This window comes from Ambystoma mexicanum, chromosome 8, assembly GCF_040938575.1.
Source record: "Ambystoma mexicanum isolate Mex_15411 chromosome 8, UKY_AmexF1_1, whole genome shotgun sequence".
Taxonomy (NCBI): domain Eukaryota; kingdom Metazoa; phylum Chordata; class Amphibia; order Caudata; family Ambystomatidae; genus Ambystoma; species Ambystoma mexicanum.
In genome coordinates, this window is record NC_090929.1 from 9,416,617 (window position 1) to 9,437,717 (window position 21,101).

The 21,101-nt window shown below is 50.3% G+C and overlaps 1 protein-coding gene across 5 annotated transcripts in view; it reads right to left on the reverse strand.

Moving 5' to 3' along the window:
* Nucleotides 1-21,101, reverse strand: part of FPGS (folylpolyglutamate synthase) — a 669,976-nt gene that overhangs the window by 107,056 nt on the left and 541,819 nt on the right. For all 5 annotated transcript variants that reach the window (XM_069609126.1, XM_069609123.1, XM_069609125.1 and 2 more), the window contains 3 exons: nt 14,150-14,227; nt 13,920-14,067; nt 13,505-13,606 (listed from right to left, as the gene is read on the reverse strand). In XM_069609126.1, coding sequence (XP_069465227.1) covers nt 13,505-13,606; nt 13,920-14,067; nt 14,150-14,227 — 328 coding nt within the window. The remainder of the gene's footprint in view (nt 1-13,504; nt 13,607-13,919; nt 14,068-14,149; nt 14,228-21,101) is intronic.

Below are 21,101 nucleotides of genomic sequence, written 5' to 3' on the forward strand. Positions count from 1 at the left end.
TCCTTGCAGTGCACGTCTGCGATAGGTTGTGGATGTCCTGCGAAGATGAGGCATGCGGTGCACCTCGATGACGAGAGTTTGTTGCTGTAAAAGAGTCAATGAAGAACGTAGGCCCAGCAAGGGCGTCAGCATTTGGTGCCAGCGATTGGGACACGACCACGCTAGCTTTCGGATCTCCTCTGTTCGTCAGCAACCTTGACTTTCTCTTGCGGGGCAAAGCGGTCGACGGTGATGAGCAAGGGAGCACTTGATTTCAAAGTGTCTTAGGCAATGGAGCATTGCGGCACCGGCCTCCACGTCCTGGCGCTTCCCTTCAGATTCCTCGGCGTCGCGGTCTCCGGTCCGCAGCCTTTTTCAAATACTGACTTCCAGGGAGCCTTGATGAAAGTTAGCTTGTGCACAATGGTCCCTCATAGCTCGGGAAGAGGTCTCCTAGCCAGGTCCACTCTTGGATCAGTTCTTGAAGACACGACAGCTTTCGGATTGCGTTGAAGAAAAGCAGCAGCAGAGCCTTATTCTTCCAGCTGGGCTTCAAGGTTAAGCATCAAGTTTCGACTTCAGCTTCTGAACAATTCCAGCAAGTGAGAGGTCCCCAGATACACTGTTCTGTCTCTCATTCACACGGCTGGGCCAAGCTCAGCAGCCAATCTTTCAGTGGGGCATTCATGCAGGCAGGCAGGCAGCCAATCAGGCTCACAGTCCATTCAGGCCATTCTTCTCCATCCAGACACACACAACCAGGAATGTGGATTGCGACAAGCACCCAGCCATTCAGCACGCCACAATGCATTCATACCAGTTTCGGGCAGGGCTGTCTCATTCATTGTGTCACACGCCAGAAACCAGACAACCATAACATGAAATGTATATGGTCAAACACTCCCCATTCACCCAGGTCCAACCCCAAGGGCGTACCCACAACATACAGTCACTGGGAAGGCTCCAGCAAGCCTGGCCTGGACTTCCCCACCGTATCGTATATGGAACTTCCGCCCAACAGCCAGTAAGGGGAAGGGACAGAGTCAGGGCTTCCCAAGACTTTGGGAAAACAAGGTAACAGGAAAAAGAAAGCAAGAGGCCACAGGGTCCATCTAGTCTCCTATCAGGAATAAACTGATTCCAATGGCAGGGCCTGGGTATCCTAAAATGGAGGATACTCGGAGCACCCGTCAAATTCAGCATGGAGCTGCCACCAGCCCATACCTTGCTCTGTGGGCCACACACAGGTGCCCAAAAACATACACTAGGGGTACAGGGTTGTACCCCACCCATGGGTGCCATAAGAGTATCCCAAGGGTCTGTTCACCACAACCAAAAAGAGGAAGAGCTGCACTGCCAAGAGTCCCACATGGACTCCTGTGCAGAAAAGAACACAGAACAACATGATAAAAGGACTACAGGACAAGGACATGAAGACCCTGTCCCTCCAATGCATTTCCAGTATCACAAGGAGAAAGACAGTTCAGAAACGGAACTGGTTTTTCTTTTACCGAGGATTCCCAGCCTGACAGGGAATATTCATGAGATTGTGAATCCATGCCAGATCCCATGCTGGAGAATAAAGGACACATTCCAGGCACACAGCGTGCAGTTGAGGAGCATTGATCTAGATCCAGGCTTATGGAATGGCAATACGAAGTACCGCAAGCGTCTACAAGTACCATATTTTTCTTTGGGAGGGTACTCAAACGTCAACGAAAAATGGCAGGGCACCACAGTGACGTGCCCGGGAGATGGACTGATGGAGTACAGCGAAGAGACAATAGCCCAAGCAGGGATTATGTGTGCACAAATATAGTCCCAATACATTACAAGGCTGACATGGATTGCAACTATGGAAAAGCCAGTGCGAATACATAGAGACAGACTATGAACTTTGTTTTAGCAATCAAGGAACAGTCCTGTTGGCGCAAACACAGTGCAACCACACTCTTGTGATCCCTGATATGACGAAAGGTACAGCAGCAGTGGAGTACTACTGGGTTTGTGGCCGACAAGCCTACTTGCACCTCCCACTCTCTTGGAGGGGCAAGTGTTCATTGGCCACACTGCACTCAGTGCTACTAGTAATCCCGGAAGAACACCTGAAGGGAGAAGAAATGCCTGTCAAGGTGCCAACAGCACTTCCAGCAACTAAAGAAGCAGAAAGAAACTTGCAGATTACACAGGAATTTCATATGCTGCCAGAAAAAGGACGTTTTCAACAGCGGGGGAGAAAGAAGAGATCAAACTATGTCTCAAAAGACTCTTCCACACTGCTCAGAGGAATACCTGATGAGCATCGACTTTTTAGCTCAGCAGAGACTTTCTTTTCATCTTTTTTGGCTCCTGAGGTACAAGCAGCTGCTGCACTTTTCTACCCCCGGAGGATGCGGAGAATGGGTCACTATCCCACTTCATTGAGGCAAGGCACAAACTAGGTGTTCAAATGAAGAAAGAAGGTGGAGTTCAGAACAAGGATTGGCCATCGTTTGCCTTTGATTGGGCCCCGTCATGGTTGGGGGCAGCAATAGAAATACTGGTGCCTGTTATGGTATTCTTCTTGGTCCTCTTCTGCACGTGCCAATTGGGTTTCCGATGTGTCAATATAGTCCCTGATAGTGCAAAGATGACGCTATCAATTGGGGGGGGGGATCTAAAACACTGTTGGGGAGAATTCTCTTCTAGGGCTAATTTCCCTCACCTTTAGAGTTCCCCAGCATCTTTGCTGGATTTGAAGGGTTTATTTTTTTTCTCCTGCTAAGAGTGAGAACCTTTTTTCCCCACTCAGACAGATTGCTAGTTTGTGTTTTAGGCTATCTTGTGTGCTTATGGCCTATGGGCTTTTTCTCACCCTCATAGGAATCCTTTTTAACATGTGTGTTACACAGCACCCTCAGTGCAGTGACACAGGGGTGTCATAATGACCACCAAACAGACTCCATACCCTGGGACTGACTACTGTCTCCCAGGGCATGCAAAGTCCCTATTGACTTTACTAGTCAATAATTGTGAACTAAACCAGTACAACCCATCTTACTATGGAAGTACTGGAAAGGGTTAATAGTTTTCCCCCTCGTGTTCATTTTCGAGGGTACCGTACAGTCCCTTTCTACAAAGTTTCTGGCTGGTGGCACTTTACTCCGGTAGGTTTTTATTGCCAGATCTTTGTTAATATTTCTTTCTTGTGTTTTTCTCTGAAATCCTAACCCGGGTCGGGGATCCTTTGTTCGTGCTTTTGGTGGGCTTCGGCACAGAAGCCCTCCTCTTGGCGCCACTGAGTCTGGGGTAGACAGGATGTGTGGGAGGGGGAGTTGGCACCCTGGACATGGTTACCTAGCCAACCCAAATCGCACTCTGCCCTGATAGGCTGGGGGGTTAGCCCGCCAGGATAGCCACCCCACTGTGTGAGTGACAGCTAGGCTGTATGAATGGGGGGTTTTCTGCATAAAAGCAGGGCTCCGAGGACTGGAGGACAAGACGTCGCCACCGGAACTAAGAAACCGAAGAGGAGAGAAGCTGAAGACATCTGCAACGACTGCACCACTGGTGAAGCCCTGCTGCAGATCCTCACCACTTTTCTCCAACAACTTGAGAAGATCTTCCTCTGCAAGAGTCTTCTTCGCTTGAGCTGGTGGGGCCAACCAGTTCGTCAATCGCCTTCCAGGACCTGCCTTGGCCGAATCACCAGTGCCAAGCACTAGGGGACCGGATAGCCAGGCACCTGTCCACCACGACCGCGATTTAAAGGAGCGTACCTTTTATTTGCCTTGGCATCACCGCGGCTGGTTTCATCCCTGGGCAGTGCAGAAACTCTAACCTTCCTACACGACGAGAGCCTCTCTTCCTCTGCTGGATCTCCCAAACTGCAGGAACTGCCAGGAACTACTGCCACTGCAGGAGCCTCTTCCACTTTAAGGTACATTGTTCCACCAGGCTTCCCATTTCGTTGCGTACTGCTAAAGGTGTTTTAAATCCTTTACTTATCTTCTGGGTTGGCCGTCCCTTTCGTCTAACATTATCTTTTTACATCTGCTACCGCCTTTTCAACTCGTTAACCAAAGACTTGACTGCAGCTACTAGAACAGTTTGATCCTGGGCACTTGCCTTGTACCACTGACTCTGGCACAGGCCTATCGACTCTGGCTAAATCTGTTACAACTGCCTTCTCTGGATTGATTCTCACTAAGAAATGTGTTTGTGCACCTAAACTCTTATAACCACCTTTCCTTCCCCTTTCTATATTGTTGAAGTGCCATTTTGCTCAGTTTTTATCAAAGTATTGCTGATACTAAAGTATTGCCTTGCCTAACTTGTTCACAATCTAATTGGGAAGTGTTGCTGGTGTGTTTTGGAGTCTAACCCTGTATGACTTGTCCTTTAGCTCCCTCTGAAGAAATTGTTAGCGTGCCATTTCTGCTTAGTTTACACTGTGCCGTTTTGCTCAGTTTTCACTCTTGCTCAAACTTGTCTACAATTTAAAAAGGGAGTGTGTATACTTTTTCCAGACTGTTTTAATTTACTTTAATAATAGTGATTTGTGTGCGAACATCAGAGTGTGTAAAATAAATGACAATGCATTACTTACCGTAAAAGCATTTCTGATGGTTGTATCTGCTTAGATTCACATGCTGTGCATAGGTCCGACATCCAGTGGTCACTGCGGAGTATTGCATTTTGTTTTTCGTAGTCGAAAAGGGACGTCGACAAGGCGTGTCTGAAATACTATCCCTATAGTGACGTGCATTGTACCCACAATCGCTCACGCGTCGAGGTCCCTCTGTTTGTATTTTTCTGCCCTGAGGGAGCCTTCTAGACGTGAGTGAGTACAGAAAAGAGAGATATAAAAGGAAGTCTATGTTCCTTCCATCCGAGCGGGGAGGAAGGGTGGGCGCATGTGAATCTAAGCAGATACAACCATCAGAAATGCTTTTACGGTAAGTAATGCATTGTCTTCTGATGTTTGTTAATCTGCTTAGAATCACATGCTGTGCATAGACTAGCAAGCAGTACCCGGAGTTGGCGGTGGGTTATGAGAAGGAACAGTAGAGAAAAGATGTCTTAATACTGCCTGTCCCACCTGGGAGTCAGATCTCGAGTGTGCATCTAGACAGTAGTGTTTTGTAAAGGTGTGCACAGAACTCCAGGTAGCCGCTTTGCAGATGGACTCAAGGGGAACATTTGCAATGAATGCTATGGACGCCCCCGTGCCTCGAGTAGAGTGTGCTCTTGGCTTAAAGGGCAGTTCTCTCTTAGCAAGAGTATAGCAGAGAGTGATGCATTGAACAATCCATCTAGAAATAGTGGACTTTGAAACTGCATCCCCCTTCTCTTCCTGCTACCACCGAGACGAAGAACTGATTAGTCTTCCTCAGTGGTCTGGTTCTTTCCATGTAGAACATGACCGCTCTGCGCACATCTAGTGTGTGCAGAGTTTTTTTCTCCCAAGTTGGAAGGATTTTGAAAGAACGTTGGCAGTTCTATAGACTGGTTTACGTGGAATTTCGAGATGAATTTCGGAGCAAACCTTGGGTGCGTGCGTAGAACCACCTTATCTCTGTGAACTGTAACGAAGGGGTCTAGAACAGAAAGAGCCTGTAGTTCACTTACTCTCCTGATGGAGGTGATAGCTATTAAAAAAGCAGTCTTAAGAGTGAGGTCTTTAAGAGATGCTTTGTGCATGGGTTTGAATGGTGAGCCCATGAGTCTGGTAAGTACCACGTTAAGGTCCCATCCGGGAGCTGGGTCAGCTATCGGGGGGTGAATTCTCTTTACTCCCTCCATGAAGGCCTTTATAACAGGGATCTTCCACCACGACACCTTGAGTTGGGAAGTGGTGTATGCAGAAAGTGCCGCTAGGTGGACTTTAATGGAATTGAACACTAGACCTGAATCCAATAAGTGGGTCAGGTATAGAACAATATGTGTGGGAAAGCAGTCAATCGGGTTGATGCTTTTTCCTCTGCACCAGATGACAAATCTCTTCCACTTGCAAGAATAGCAGTGGCGAGTGTTAGGTTTTCTGGCTTCCCCGAGGTTGTCCATGCATCTCTGCGGGAGCTGTAGATGTCCGAATTCTATGATCTCAGGAGCCAAGCTGCTAAATTCATGTTCTGGGGGCATGGAGGCAGGGGAGTTTCACTGGGGGAGATAGAGACATCTCCATCAAGTGAGCGAACCATGGCTGTCGGGCCCACATTGGGGCCACCAGTATCATGGTCACTTGTTCCTGGTGCATCTTGTGCACCACCTTGTTGAGAAGGGGAGTCGGGGGGGAAAAGCGTAAACAAATTTCCCTGACCATTGCATCGACAGACCGTTCCCCTTGGATTGGTTCTGGGGGTACCTGGAGGCGTAACTTGGGCATTGTGAGTTTTCCAGGGTTGCGAATAGGTCTATTTCTGGGAATCCCCATTGTGTGAAGACGTCGAAGACTATGTCTTTGTGCAGTCGCCATTCGTACTCTTCGGGCAGGGGGAAATCTCTGCTGAGTTTGTCTGCCAGCAGATTGAGTTCCCCTGGTACATGTGACAGTAGGAACATGTTTTGTTTGAGAGCCCACTTCCATATATTTTGGGCCAGTTTGGACAGTCCAGGAGAGTGGGTGCCCCCCTGCTTGTTGATGTAGTACATGGCTGTGGTGCTGTCTGTAAGGACCAACATAGTCTTGCCTTGTAGGTGTTCCTGGAAGGCTTTTAGCGCCTTGAACACAGCTAGTAGCTCCAGTAGATGTATGTGTTTGGATGCTACGTTCGGAGTCCACACTCCGTGAGCAGTCTGATGGGATAGGTGAGCCCCCCATCCTGTGAGGGATGCGTCTGTGGTTAGAGTGGCTTCCGCCGCGGGTGTGGCAAAGGGTTTCCCTCTTTCCAGGTTTTCCTTTGTCCACCACCATAGCGAGAGAACCAAGGCCTGCGAGACCACCACTAGATCGTCCCATAGTCCGCTGGCCTAACACCACTGGCTGTTGAGCCACTCTTGCATAGGGCGCGTGCGCAGGCGCGCGCGAGGTACCAAATAAATACACAACGCCATCATGCCTAGCAAGCGCATTGCTTTGTGTACCGTCACCTCTCGACCGGTCACATATTGAGGGATCTGAAACAGCATGTTTTGGACCCTCTCGTTGGAGGGGAAGACGAGGCCGTCCTTGTCAGGTTATATGCCCTTTGCAAGGGCATATAACCTCTTGCCCTCCTTGTCAGGTGGTGCCGCGCTGGTGGACAGCGGCACCCCTGCCCTCTTCCTTGTATTAGTTACTACAAGGGAATCCGGGATGGAATGTCCCCTGATGTACAGCGGGTCTGAGGGTGAAGGAGTGAAAAGTTTTTCAATTCTTGGATTTACTCCTCTGATTAGTGCGGGTGTGGATAGCGAAGGGATGATTCTTCTCTTCACTGAAGCGAGGAGGGGAATGGTCTGGCTGACTGGGGGTTTCTCCTTAATTACTCTTTCCACAAAGTCTATTTCAGGAGAGATCTCCCCAGTGTCCAGTTCGAAATGTGCTGCTGCTCTGCGCAACAGGGCATTGAATGTGGGCTGATCATCAATGGGAGACGTGTTTCTAACAGGTGAATTGTCAGGAGGATTTAGGTTCAGGACATCAGTGTCCGAATATACCGATGGGGATTGCCAGGGGTGAGAAGGTCCTTCTTCTGGATTTTCTCCGAAGCCTTCTCCTACCATGTCTGGGCTGTCTTCCAGACCTTCCTCCTGTTTCTGTCCCTCTTCATCGTCCACAAATTCATCCTCCTCCTCCAAGTATTGTTCCTCACCAGTGAGGTCATACACATTATGGAAGTCTGAGGCTGTGTCCAGCTGGGGATTGACTAGTCTCGGATATTTGGCCCTGTGGTCCTCCTGAGGCCCTTCTCTTGTTCTCTTGGGAGTGGGAGGGTTCTGGGTCTTCATAAACCTCTCCATTCTCTCCATGCAGAGATGGAGCCTTTCCATGGTTTCATGGGGTACCCCTGAGCGGTCTAGCGGGGGAAAATTAGTGTCATCTAGCTGAAAACGGCTCGACCTCTCCCATAACGTCGAGGAAAGTGTCCCGTCGCCTTCCGAAAAGCCTTCCGGTGTGCTGGGGGTCCCCCCGACTGAAGGGGGTAGTCCCTGTCTTTCTTCGGGCTTTTTCGGCGTGTCTTTCGACCTCTCCGTAGCGCTCGATGTGTCTTTCGGCGTACGCTTCTGGGCGTCGGCTACAACGATCCTCACCAAGCTCTCTGCGACTCGTTTGTCAGCGGAGGGCTGTGGTTTCGATGTTACGGGTGTCGATCGTTCTACGGCGGCGTGCGCTCTCTGCTGGTGCACGCCGGCCGATCGTTTGGGGGCGGCGCCCTTATTTGCCGAAAGCCCAGTCGCTGGTCGCGGCTGCGAGAGGGGCTTCGAACCTGAACGGTCCGAGGAGGCCGCCGGTGGAACCTGCGTCTCCTTGGGCGCTGATGCTTTCTTCGTCTTCGACGAAGAGCTATGGGTTGTGTGCTTATGTGTGGTATCGTGTGCGTCAGTGTCGCCGGGGTGTTCATCCCCATAAGCAGAGCGTGAGCCGAGCCCATCGGGGCCGGGGACAGACGACGAAGAGCGCGAGCGCTCTTTAGAGGGGTGTACGACTTCCGTAGCGGAGGTCGTGTTATCACGTTCCTCGTCACTGTCCGTGGTAGCAGCGGTGGGTGAAGAATCGGCCTTCGACATAGCGTAGGCCGCCCACCTCTTGACCCTACGGTCTTTTAGAGTCTTTGGTTTCAGAAGCCGACAAGCCGTGCAACCCTCCTCTTTGTGATCGAGGGGCAAGCAGCGGTTACACCGTGAATGCTTGTCCTTCCAAGTAAACTTGCCCTTGCAAAGTGGGCAAAACCTAAAGGGTGTCCTCTCCATAGCCGAGGCAATAAATCGTGATAACGACCCCAAGGGAAAGGAAGGGGAAAAGGAAAGGCATTCTCAGAAAAGAACCAGAGATGTCCCACGACCCCACTCTCCTTACTTTATTTGGCCTGCGAGGCCAGGCCACGTGTTCGGCAACGCCGAAGGATCTCCTCCGCTCGTCCCCTCCGTCGAAGATCTTGCTCGGCGGAGACAGCTTCACAACTGCGTCGAGGGAGGGATCGATATGTTAGATATTAAATAGGAAAACGACCAAAGGTCGAGGAGATGGAATCTGCAATGTCTCTCGAGGAGCTCCGCGTAAAGGCGACCAGTAGCTGGGCGGAAAAAAACAATCTGAGGGACCTCGACGCGTGAGGGATTGTGGGTACAACGCACGTCACTATAGGGATAGTATTTCAGACACGCCTTGTCGACGTCCCTTTTCGAATACGAAAAACAAAATGCAATACTCCGCAGTGACCACTGGATGTCGGACCTATGCACAGCATGTGATTCTAAGCAGATTAACAAGCATCAGAAGTGTATATTCTTTTTGATACAAAGCTTTGGTCAGTGTTTTCTTGTTCCATAGTACTGTAGTCATAATGTGTAAACCCTGAATACTGCTCATCTCCCTCTTGAGAGAAGTCTGACTGCTTAGCCACAGCTACCAACTAAATCTGTGTGGTACAGACTGATACCAAAGGGGATTTATTCCATATAGCTGTAGTCTTAATCTTATGTAGTGCGCCCTAAGGGAACTGCACAGGATTCTGCCTAACAAACACCTTGCCATACAATAAACAGCGAAACTCAAACTATTATTTCTGGGATTGTAGGTATGTCGGGTGGGGAAGAGTTTGTTACTGTAGAAGTAACGATATGGGGCGATGTTGGGAAGGAGTGAGCGCTTTCCTTCATTGCCAAGCGCTTTAGAATTAGGCAAGACTTCTTTTGACTGTTTCTAGGCACTACAAGAGACCAGGGGTGAGGAGGAGCACTGAGAAAGCTGTTTTCATGCAAATATAAGCTGTTTTCATGCAAATATAATCATATACACATACATTGGTAGGTACTAAAAGAAGGCAGTTATTTAAATATAAGGTGCAAATAACTATTAGCTGAATACATTTGCAAAATCCTATTTAGTTTTCAAAATCTCAAAGCATGACAGAAGCTCTGCCAAAAGGAATGTGGCCTGTGCTAAAAATGGATCACAGGGCTCATGCGGTGTTGCTTCACTGAGGCTAGCTCTAGCAGAGCAGCACGTAATTTAGCAGCTGTCTGGTGTCTGTCAAAAGCCCACACATGCTAAAAGGAGATTTTAACATGCTCAATGCAAACAATGCAGAATTATGGAAAACCAGGTTTAAAAGAAATTACAAGACCAAAATACGAGTACAATGAATGGAGTATGAATGAAAATTAGTTCTAGAAATGTTTAGTTTTTTTGGGTTCTAGGCCTCAAGGTCTGTAAAAGTCTGCAGGGCTGCAGTGTGTATTTAAGGTAAAAAAATGTTAAGTAGTATGGCCTGACAGAAATCGCTGATGAAGAAAGGAAGACTGGAGCATCCCTTGTATGGAAGAAAGATGGTTTGGAATGGAGCCATAGCCCGTATCCAGTGACCAAGCCAAGAGTATAAAAGCTCCTGCCTGGCACCAGTTTGGAAGGAGAAAGTAACGGTTGAGGGACAGAAGAGATAGTACAGGCAGCAGAATTATTTGCTCTTATCCTCATTTCTATGAAGAATACATTTGTTATCCTTGCAAGATAGACTTTGGCCTTACTTGCCTAGATGGGGGCGCTTCACTCTGGTGTGAGCGTTCATTAGGTGTACCCTTATAATTAGGGATGCCCTCACACAGCAAGAGGTACAATTTCAAATTGCAAACTAGTAGCCTGACATAAAAAGTCACTGAGCCCTTCGGTTCTCCGCATGTACACAATTTCTTAATTGCCAAGAGCCAATTATCACTAGCCAGTGGCTAGTGGGGTGTGCACATTGTGATGCCTGTGAGGGGCTGTCATGTATGAGAAAAACAGCCATATATATTTTGGACTTGTCCCCAACTTCAACTTTATAAAGAAGCAGTAAGAGCAGAAAGAGCTGAATTGTCAGAAATTAAAGGGACTGAGATGGAAAGGTCCCCATTAGCAATGGTGTTAGGTTACGGAGCTGGACCCTGTACTTCATGTAGATTTCTGCCACAGCATTCAATAAATGCATCAAAGTCCTCGGGCTGAAAACTGGTGTAGTGACATAAGGGATGTGGTGGGCAAAGATGGAGGGGGGCGGGGGGATGTCTCACAGAAATGGAGAAAACTGCTAATTCAGCCCACTTCCACCAAACTTGGCTTCAACAGATGGAGGGGGTTTCATCAACAACATGTGGCTCACCAGATGTTTTTGACTACAACTCCCATGGTCTTTCTCCACTCATTTTGGTGAGCAGGGCTGTTGGGAGTTGTAGTCCAAAACATCTGGAAAGTCAACAAGAGCAGCAATGATAAGAGTGGAAACATCCCCATATATTGTGTCGTCCGCCGAATTCCATAGGACCGAAGAGCATATCAACCCAACAATCGCACTTCCCCATTCTGAGGGGGCACACACTCGAATCCTCACAAATGAGAAAGGCTAACCCATGGAAGGGATGGGGAGGGAGAAGGTTCAATACATGACTCAGAGACCAGGGGGTTATGCTGCACATCTTCTTTTTAAACATTTGTTTGCAGGTAAAAGTTCTCGACTTGTGTACAAAGAATGACATGAACCGCACATTTTCTAGAATGGGTTTCTTGAATATTATGCTTTACCAAGAGCATGGGAATAAAGACAAATCCTCCTCCAAGCAGACGCCATCCTCCTAAGGAATAATAACACCTACAGGTTCAATTGGATGGACAGTTGCCTTTCTGTGAGGTTAATGACAAGTTCATAAAAGAAAGGGGTACTCAAAACCAGATCAATGTTGCTAAAGGACTAGGAGAGAGAGATAGAGAGAGATAGAGAGAGAGAGAGAGAGAGAGAGAGAGAGAGAGAGACAGAGAGAGAGAGAGAGAGAGAGCCTGGGACAGAGAGAGAGACAGACAGAGCTTGGACAGAGAGCGGGAGAGACAGCTTGGACAGAGAGCGGGAGAGACAGAGCTGGGACAGAGAGCGGGAGAGACAGAGCTGGGACAGACGGGGAGAGACAGAGCTGGGACAGAGAGAGAGAGCTGGGACGGACAGAGAGAGCTGGGGCAGAGAGGAGGGGGAGCTGGGATGGAAGAGCGTGCATTAAAAGAAGAGACGCGCGCACGGAAGGAAGAGACGCGCGCACGGAAGGAAGAGACGCGCGCACGGAAGGAAGAGACGCGCGCACGGAAGGAAGAGACGCGCGCACGGAAGGAAGAGACGCGCGCACGGAAGGAAGAGACGCGCGCACGGAAGGAAGAGACGCGCGCACGGAAGGAAGAGACGCGCGCACGGAAGGAAGAGACGCGCGCACGGAAGGAAGAGACGCGCGCACGGAAGGAAGAGACGCGCGCACGGAAGGAAGAGACGCGCGCACGGAAGGAAGAGACGCGCGCACGGAAGGAAGAGACGCGCGCACGGAAGGAAGAGACGCGCGCACGGAAGGAAGAGACGCGCGCACGGAAGGAAGAGACGCGCGCACGGAAGGAAGAGACGCGCGCACGGAAGGAAGAGACGCGCGCACGGAAGGAAGAGACGCACGGAAGGAAGAGACGCACGGAAGGAAGAGACGCACGGAAGGAAGAGACGCACGGAAGGAAGAGACGCACGGAAGGAAGAGACGCACGGAAGGAAGAGACGCACGGAAGGAAGAGACGCGCGCACGCAAAGAGAAGAGAAGCACGAATGCAAAGAGAAGAGAAGCACAAATGCAAAGAACAGAGAAGCACGAATGCAAAGAACAGAGAAGCACGAATGCAAAGAACAGAGAAGCACGAATGCAAAGAACAGAGCGTGCATGCAAAGAACAGAGCGTGCATGCAAAGAACAGAGCGTGCATGCAAAGAACAGAGCGTGCATGCAAAGAACAGAGCGTGCATGCAAAGAACAGAGCGTGCATGCAAAGAACAGAGCGTGCATGCAAAGAACAGAGCGTGCATGCAAAGAACAGAGCGTGCATGCAAAGAACAGAGCGTGCATGCAAAGAACAGAGCGTGCATGCAAAGAACAGAGCGTGCATGCAAAGAACAGAGCGTGCATGCAAAGAACAGAGCGTGCATGCAAAGAACAGAGCGTGCATGCAAAGAACAGAGCGTGCATGGAAAGAAGAGCGCGCGTGGTGGATCAGCGCGCCGCCAGGTTATGGAGAAGGGAATGAGAGTTGTGTTTTGACTTGCGATTGGAAATAGTGGAGATAAAAAGGACAGGAGGGAGAGAAAGCGAGAGAGGTAAAAAAAAACAAACGGGGGGGGGGGGGGAAAAGGAGTGTTACTGGCACTTGCGCCAGGCCAAATTCTTATCTCGCTGCTATACCAACCACAAAACTGATCAGCGATAAGAGCCCCAAACTCTCCATTCTCCTACGAAACTCTAACCGCACCAGACATCCGCTGCAGAACCTCTCCCCTGAGCCCACTGCAACACTCCACACACACTACACTACACTGGGCCCTTCACACATTACTATGAGTAAGGGGAACTCTTACCTTGCACCATTGACAGACTGGGCCGGAAGGCTGTGGCCAGGGGCAGGAGCGACTTTGTAGGCACTTGGCAGTTCCTCCATGGATCCTTGGGTTCGCCAACATCTATCGCAAAGATTTGAAAACAGTTCTAGCACGTTACAGGTAGCAGCAGGGGAACGAACGAGAATAGTATCTCAAACACAGGATTGCAACAGGCCCGTGCCTCCATAACGGGGCTTCCCACCACAGCAGCTTCACCACAAGGTTCAGGAGCCGAGCTACCTCAAAAGCCTTCTGGAAAGCACACCGTCTTGGATCACAATGACACATTCAGAGCCATCCTTTACATCACCCAGGACCTCTGTTCACTCAATACCATGATCTGCATAGCAGACCTGCCCAAGCAGCCACATCTGGAACCCACTGTCGCCCTCACCTCGGTAGCCTTGCCGCTTGAGCCAGGTCTGGGACAGCTGCAGTGCTAGGGCAGCGTTGGATCGCTGGTGCTCTCCTGCCAGTCCCAAGATGATCGCTTTATCGTCCTCTTCATATGCATCCAAATGTGGGCACAGCGACAGAGGGCACTGTGTGAAAGTAAAGAGCCCTACATGAACTGCCATGCACACACATGGACTGCAAGTCTGGAAGGAAGTTATGGGCACTTACCCCAATCTCGGCTGCTCGCTCTTTGAGTACCTCCAAAGGCCCATATGGCTGCGGTACAGTGAACGCTGGAACACCAGGCTGTGGACAGGAATGAAATATGGAAGGATTCAGAGCTGTCATGGAATGCACAGAGTATGCTGCAGCCTAAACTCTGAGCACTATACTGCAAGGGCTTTTCACATGCAAGATCGCATTAACACCAAACGGTGTTCCATGAAATATGGACAGAGAATTATTACACACTACTGCAGGGGCTTCCCTTGCACTTATACTGAGGTTTTATACTTTTCAATGAAACCGTAAAAATACAACAGTCATGCTTAGTGGCTCTATTTTGATTGCTGTGCATTTGCTGCAACTGTTAAAGGAATGGAACAGCAGATGGGAGAATATCAGCCTAGAGGTGACACGCAAAACTATTTTTGAAAGGGAGAATGGGAATAGACCAAAACCGATTCCATTTGGGTTTATTATATCCATGTACTCGCCTTTGCTTGCATCTGCTTAGATTCACACGCCATGCATAGGGCGACATCTAGTGGTTGGTGCAGAGGATTATATGACTTGTGGACAGGGCGTATTTGTAATACTTGTCCTTGATTGTTTTGTTTCTGACCTGAGGTTGCATGAAATGCACAGTCCAGTATAAGAGAAGTAAAGAAAAGTGAAAAAGGTTTAAGTGTCTATGTACCTTATACTCCCACGAAAAATTCCAGATCTGTTCCTCTTGCAGATTTTCAATCTGTTAGAGAAAGGTGCCATTGAACCAGTACCTCTGACGGAGAGGAACAGGGGGTGGTACTCCACTTGCGTTCTAATCCCCCAGAAGGACTGAGACCCATCTTGGACAGGAGATCTTGAACAAGTTCCTCAGGGAGGACAAGTTCAAGATGGTCACACTTTCTCAGATCCCTCAGGCAGGCCCTCCAGCTCCAGGATTGGATGGAATCATTGGACCTACAGGAGGTTTACTTTCATGTGTCAATACATTCCAAGCAAAGAAAGTACCCAAGGCTCCCCGTTGGTGGTTCTCATTAGTTTTGAGTTCTGCCATTCGGGTGGACCTCTGTCCCGAGGATTTTCACCAAGTTGATGGCAGTAGTGTGAGCGAGTCTCTCAAGAGGGTGCGGGCGGGGGGGGGGGAATTCAGGACTACCCCTACCTGGACGATTGGCTGATCAGGGCCAGTTGTCCTGAACAGGCAGTGGAACATCTCAGCATCACCTGCCACTCACCACAGACTGGGCATATCCCTTAATTTCAAGAAGTCCCACATGATCTCTTCCCAAAAGCTCGACTTTTTGAGGTTGCTCACGGCATCCTGCATTTTTCAGGTGCCAGAGGCTCACCCGAGAATGGGATCCCTCCAGTGGGCCCTCAGGTCCCAGTGGTCTCAGTTTGTGGGCAAGATGTCGGATGGTTTAAGTTACTTACCTGCAACTATTGTGCCCCAGCATGTGTCTGGCATGGATTCACATGCTCATGAATATTCCCCGTCAGGCTGGGAATCATTGGTAAAAGAAAAAAGTTTCACTTCCCCTTAAAAACCGTCTTTCTCCTCTAACCCAATCACTGTCCCCTGGGTCATACTGCCCCCATCCAATGACAGTCCTCTCCCTAAGCCTCTCCTCTGGCAGCCATCTTCAGATTTGGTAAGCGGCAGAATGACCAAGTGCCGCCGCAGAGGGGTCGGAGGGAGGGTTCGCATGTAAATCCATGCCAGACCCATGCTGGAGAACAACAGTTACAGGTAAGTAACTTGTTCCTTCTCCAGCATGGAGTCTGGCATGGAGTCACATGCTCATGATTAACGAATACACAGCAGTACAACATCACACAAGCACGGGAGGTGGCAAGGCTCAACAGAAGCAATTACTATTATCTCTGGAACAGACTCACCTCAAGCGAACAGGTTGCATAGCACTGCTTGGCCGACTCTGGACTCCTCCCCGGAATCCCCGTCGACGCAGTAGAACTTCGTGAAGGTGTGCGTGGACCTGCATGTAGCAGCCCTGCAGATGTCCAGCATGGGCACAGCAGACAGGAACGCCATTGTCGCAGCGATCGCTCTGGTGGAGTGGGCTCTCGGACGGCCAGGCAGTGGTCAGTTTTCCAACCGATGAGAGTGTGTGATGTAGCCAGAAAGCCACCTTCAAAAGGGATGCGTTAGGCAAGGCCTTCCCATGGTTCACAGGACCAAAGTTGACAAAGTGAGATCTTCCAAAAACTCTTTGTGCACGTCACGTAGAACTTCAGGGCACGAGCAACGTCCACGGAGTGCAAGGCCCTTTCCGCCGGCGACAAAGGTTTTGGGAAAAAAACAGGTAACACCAAAGGCTCTTTGAGGTGGAATTCCGACAGAACCTTTGGTATGAAAGAGGGATACATACGCAGCACCACCCTCCATTGTGGAAAGTCAGGTACGGTTGCTTACAGTATAGGGCCTGGATTTCACCTTCCCTCCTGGCAGAGGTGATGGCCGCAAGGAAAGCCGTTTTCCACGAGAGAAACTTGATTGGGGCCTGATGCATAGGCTCGAGGGGGGCCCCCCCATGAGCCTCGTCAGAACCACTTTGAGTTCCTACGCCAGGGTAGGAGCACTCACTGTTGGGTAAAAAACGGAAAAGTCCTCCGAGGAACTCCTTGACGAGTCGGTGGGACCAAAGTGACGATCTTTCTGGGGACCTGATGTAGCAGGATAGCCGCCAGATGCACCTTGCAGGATGCGTTAGCAAGTCCCTCCTAGGCCAAGGATAGCAAGTACAGAAGTAGCTGTGGGGCCGTGACCCTCAGGAGGAATCTTCTGTGACCAGCACCACATAGCGAAGCGCTTCCACTTGTGACCGTAGCACTTCAAGGTTGATGACGCCCTGGCCTTGGAGAGGGCCTTCCTGCAAATCGCTGCTACCTCATACCCTCCAAACTCTATGGCTGCATGAGGCAATCCTTCAGGTTCAGCAATCCTGGGTCGTGATGAAGGATTACACCTCCTCTGGTAAGAAGATCCAGAACCACTGGCAGCTTGACCGGAGGCGCCGCCGACAGGCTAAGGTCTGAATACTGTAATGCTGGAAATGCATTGGAGGGACAGGGTCTCCCTGTCCTTATCCTGTAGTCCTTTTTCATTTGTGTTCTGTATTGTTTTCTGTCCAGGGGTCCATGTGGGACTCCTGGCATTGCAGCTCCTTCTATTTTTGTTTTGGTGTACAGACCCATGGGATACCCTTATGGCACCCGTGGGTGGTGGTACAACCCTGTGCCCCTAGTGTATGTTTTTGGTCACCTGTGTGTGGCCAACAGACCAGGGTATGGGCTGGTGGCAGCTCCACGCTGAAGTTGACAGGTGCTCTGAGTGTCCTCAATTTTGAGATATCCAGGCCCTGCCATTGGGATCAGTTGATTCCTGATAGAAAACAAGATGGACCCTGTGGCCTCTTGCTTTCTATTGCCCGTTATCTTGTTTTCCCAAAGTCCCGGGAAGCCCTGACTCTATCCCTTCCCCCTGACTGGCTGTTGAGTGGAAGTTCCATATATGGTGTTGTTGTGAAGTCCAGGCCAGACTGGCTGGAGCCTTCCCAGTGACTATGTTGTGGGTACACCCTTGGGGTGGGACTTGGGTGAATGGAGTGTGTGATGAATATGCACTTCTTGTGGTGGATGTCTGGTTTCTAGTATGAAACACAATGACAGACAGCCCTGCCCGAAACTGGTATGAATGCAGTGTGTAGTGTTGAATGGTGTGGTACTTGTCCCAATACACATATTGTTGTGAGTGTCTTGAGAGGAGTGAATGGCATGAATGCACTGTGCGCCTGATTGGCTGCCTGCCTGCTGAATGCCTTTCTTAGTGATTGGTTGCCTGAATGTGACCCAGCAGAATGAATGGGAGATCAACTAGTAAATCTGGGGGCCTCTCACTGCTAGAAATCGTTCAGAAGCTCAAGTTGAAACTGACGCTTAATCTCGAAGCAGAGCCTGAAGAAGAAGGTTGACTGCTGTCTTCCTTTGCCGAAATCCGAAAGCCGTCGAGGCTGATCAAAGAGAGGACCTTGTTAGGCGCCCTCTTCCAGTGCTCAGAGGGACGCCGAAGCTCCCTGGAAGTCAGACCCTCGAAAGGCTGCCGACCAGAGACTGGGACCGCCAAGGAGAAGGAAGATCAGCACCGGACATTCCGTCCACCGTCGTCGACCAGGGTTTGCATAACCGCTGGAGGCCCGTCGAAGCCGTGTTGCCCAGAAGAGTGGACCGTTTGATGCTGTGCCATCGACGACCAGAGCCGCAACGCTCCTTTGGCTAAGACTTTTGATTCACGGATGCGCTTGTCCGCACCGCCGCCTGCCTTATCCCGCCAGAGGCAAGGCCGTCGACGCACCGAGGAGCATCCGCCGGTGGGTTTTCCACCACCCAAAGACCGTAGACACGTCGGACGACTCGACGCCCTTGCTGGGCCACAGTTCTTCACAAACTCTTTGCGGTCCTAAACTATCGACATCGAGGTGTCCCGCATACCTCTTCCTTGCAGGACGTCTTCGCTCCATCGTCGACCATCACCACTGGGACCGAAGCTGCCGTCTCAACGCCGAGTTCACTTTCTTCGAGGGATCTCGACGATCCGTGGCTCCTGCTTTAAAGAGAGCCGCTCAAGAAGGATTCGTCGACTCTGCTATTCCAGGAAACATTATATGGACTGGGCTTGTAGTATATCTTTATTTTAGAGGTTGCCCAGGTGGGTGGGTGTGGGGATCTCCACATAGAACTGTGTCTAGTGGTAGGGGCCAGTATTCCATCAATTGTTCTAACCAACTGCTTTTCCTCCTACGTCTATAGTTGGTAAACCTTTATTAAGTGATTTGTGTGAAATTTGACCAAAGTAGAGTGAAATCTGATAATTGTGGTACCACTTAGAACTGTATATATTTGCCATTGTAGATTTACTGAGCAAAAGTGAGTTACTGTGATTGTGTATAGAACCTTGAACTTAATTAAAGACTGTTTTAACTAATACAGTGTGTGGACATTCCTTTGTGGGGGTTTGGGGACTACACTGTACTTAAGAACCAGCCTGCATCACCTGAGAAACTAGGCCTTGATTGCTCAACTACGTTACCAATAATAGAGAATCTTGGCTGGGGTCTTCTGTGCCTCTCCTCTGCCATATAGAGAGCAGAAGTACAGACCCGCCCCCCTCCAGTCCTTACAAATACTGAATCTGCTTTGGTAAAGCTGGGGCGATGAGTATCAACTTGCATTGACACCGTCTGACTCGTAGCAGGAGAGCGAACGCAGGAAAAGTGTACAGAAACAGCCCTTCCCACGGGAAGTAGAATGTGGCCCCCAGGCTCCTCGGCTAGTGGAATCTGCTGGCAAATGCCTGACATTTTGAATTCACAGCTGTCAGGGTCTGCACCATTTCACAAACAGGCAGATCACCTGATCCTGATGAACCTCCCACCCATGGCAGGATCGCAGTTTCCTGCTGAGGAAGTCTGCAATGGTGTTCTTGACTCCCACCAGGAGGAGAGGTACGAGGCACATCCCCTGTCCGACAGCCCAGCGCCTTAAATCCTGCGCTTCCTTGGAGAGCGTCGGGGATCCAGTGCCCCCTGCTTTGTCCGTGAAGATCCTTACCTTGCTTTTCAGAGACGGGAGGAACGACTTGAGGGCCCAGAAGACTGCCCGTAGCTCCAGGATGTTGATATGAAGATCCTTCTCCTCCGGCAACCACAGGCCCCTGGTGTGTAGACATTGGGTGTGCGCTCCCCAACCCACCTGGGAGGCGTCCGTGGTGACAGTCTCCTGTTATGTGGGTTTTGCAACCCAGTGCCCTCGGCGATGTTGCCCCCCCCATCCTACTGCCTGACGGAACTCTTCATTGAGAGAGATCTTGTCCATGAAGCTTCCGGACACCTGTATCCAGCGGAAACACAGGAATGCCTGTAGCGGTCGCATCTGCAACCTGCAGAGACGGACAAGGTAGATGTAGGACGACATCATGCCCATTAACGACTTGATGGCACGCACCTGGGCCGGCTTGGCCAACGACAGCTGCTGCACCTCTCCTTGAATGGCTGTTAGCTTAGCCTCCGAGGGCGACGCCAGGCAAGACACTGTATGGAGTCTGGCGCTTAGGAACAGTGCATTCTGCGATGGCGTTAAGCAGGACTTAGGATAGCTGGCGGAGAATCCCAGATCCGTCAGTAGCCGGCCGGTCATCTCTGTGTGTCCGTCGGCCAGCTCCTGCAAGCGTATCAGCCAGTCGTCCAGGTACGGGTATAAGTTTATGCCTTGTAGAGGCAGATGGGCTGTCACTGAATGGGGATGTAGAAGTAGGCGTCCTCCAGGTCCAACGACATCAAGAAGTCTCCTTTTTCCAGTTGGCCGAGCACTTGTTGCAACATGACCATCCTGGGGACTTAAGGTAGTTGTGCAAACGTCGTGGGTCTAGGATGGGCCTCCAGCTCCTTGTCTTCTTTCGGACTAGAAAGTATCCGGAGTCAGGGCAGAGTCTGAGGAGCTGTGGAGAGTGGAGCGGAAAAGTCTGTTTGCTCTTATCGTTCGCTGTGGGTGTGTCTGCCTACAAAGACTCATTCCCCCCGCGGAGCGGGCGCGGAGTCAGGGCAGAGTCTGAGGAGTCAGAGGATTGGAGGAGTGGAGGGGTGTAGCCCTCTTGGTCCGACACCCATTTTTGCGGTCACAGCCTCAGCGTGAGAATGCGCGAAACTCGCACTCAACGAAAATTGATCTCTCCAAGATCGACAGCAAAGACTGTTTCTGGTGATAGCCCTTGGGACCTTGCCGTGCACGCACCGTCTTATGACGCTCGAGGTGCGGCTAGTGCGGCTGCAGCCACATCACCATCAAGACTATGCTCATCTGCACGGGCTGCACCGATGCCAGAGTGCTTCCCAGCATAAATACTGTGCTACACACAGTAACTGTAACTGTATCTGCA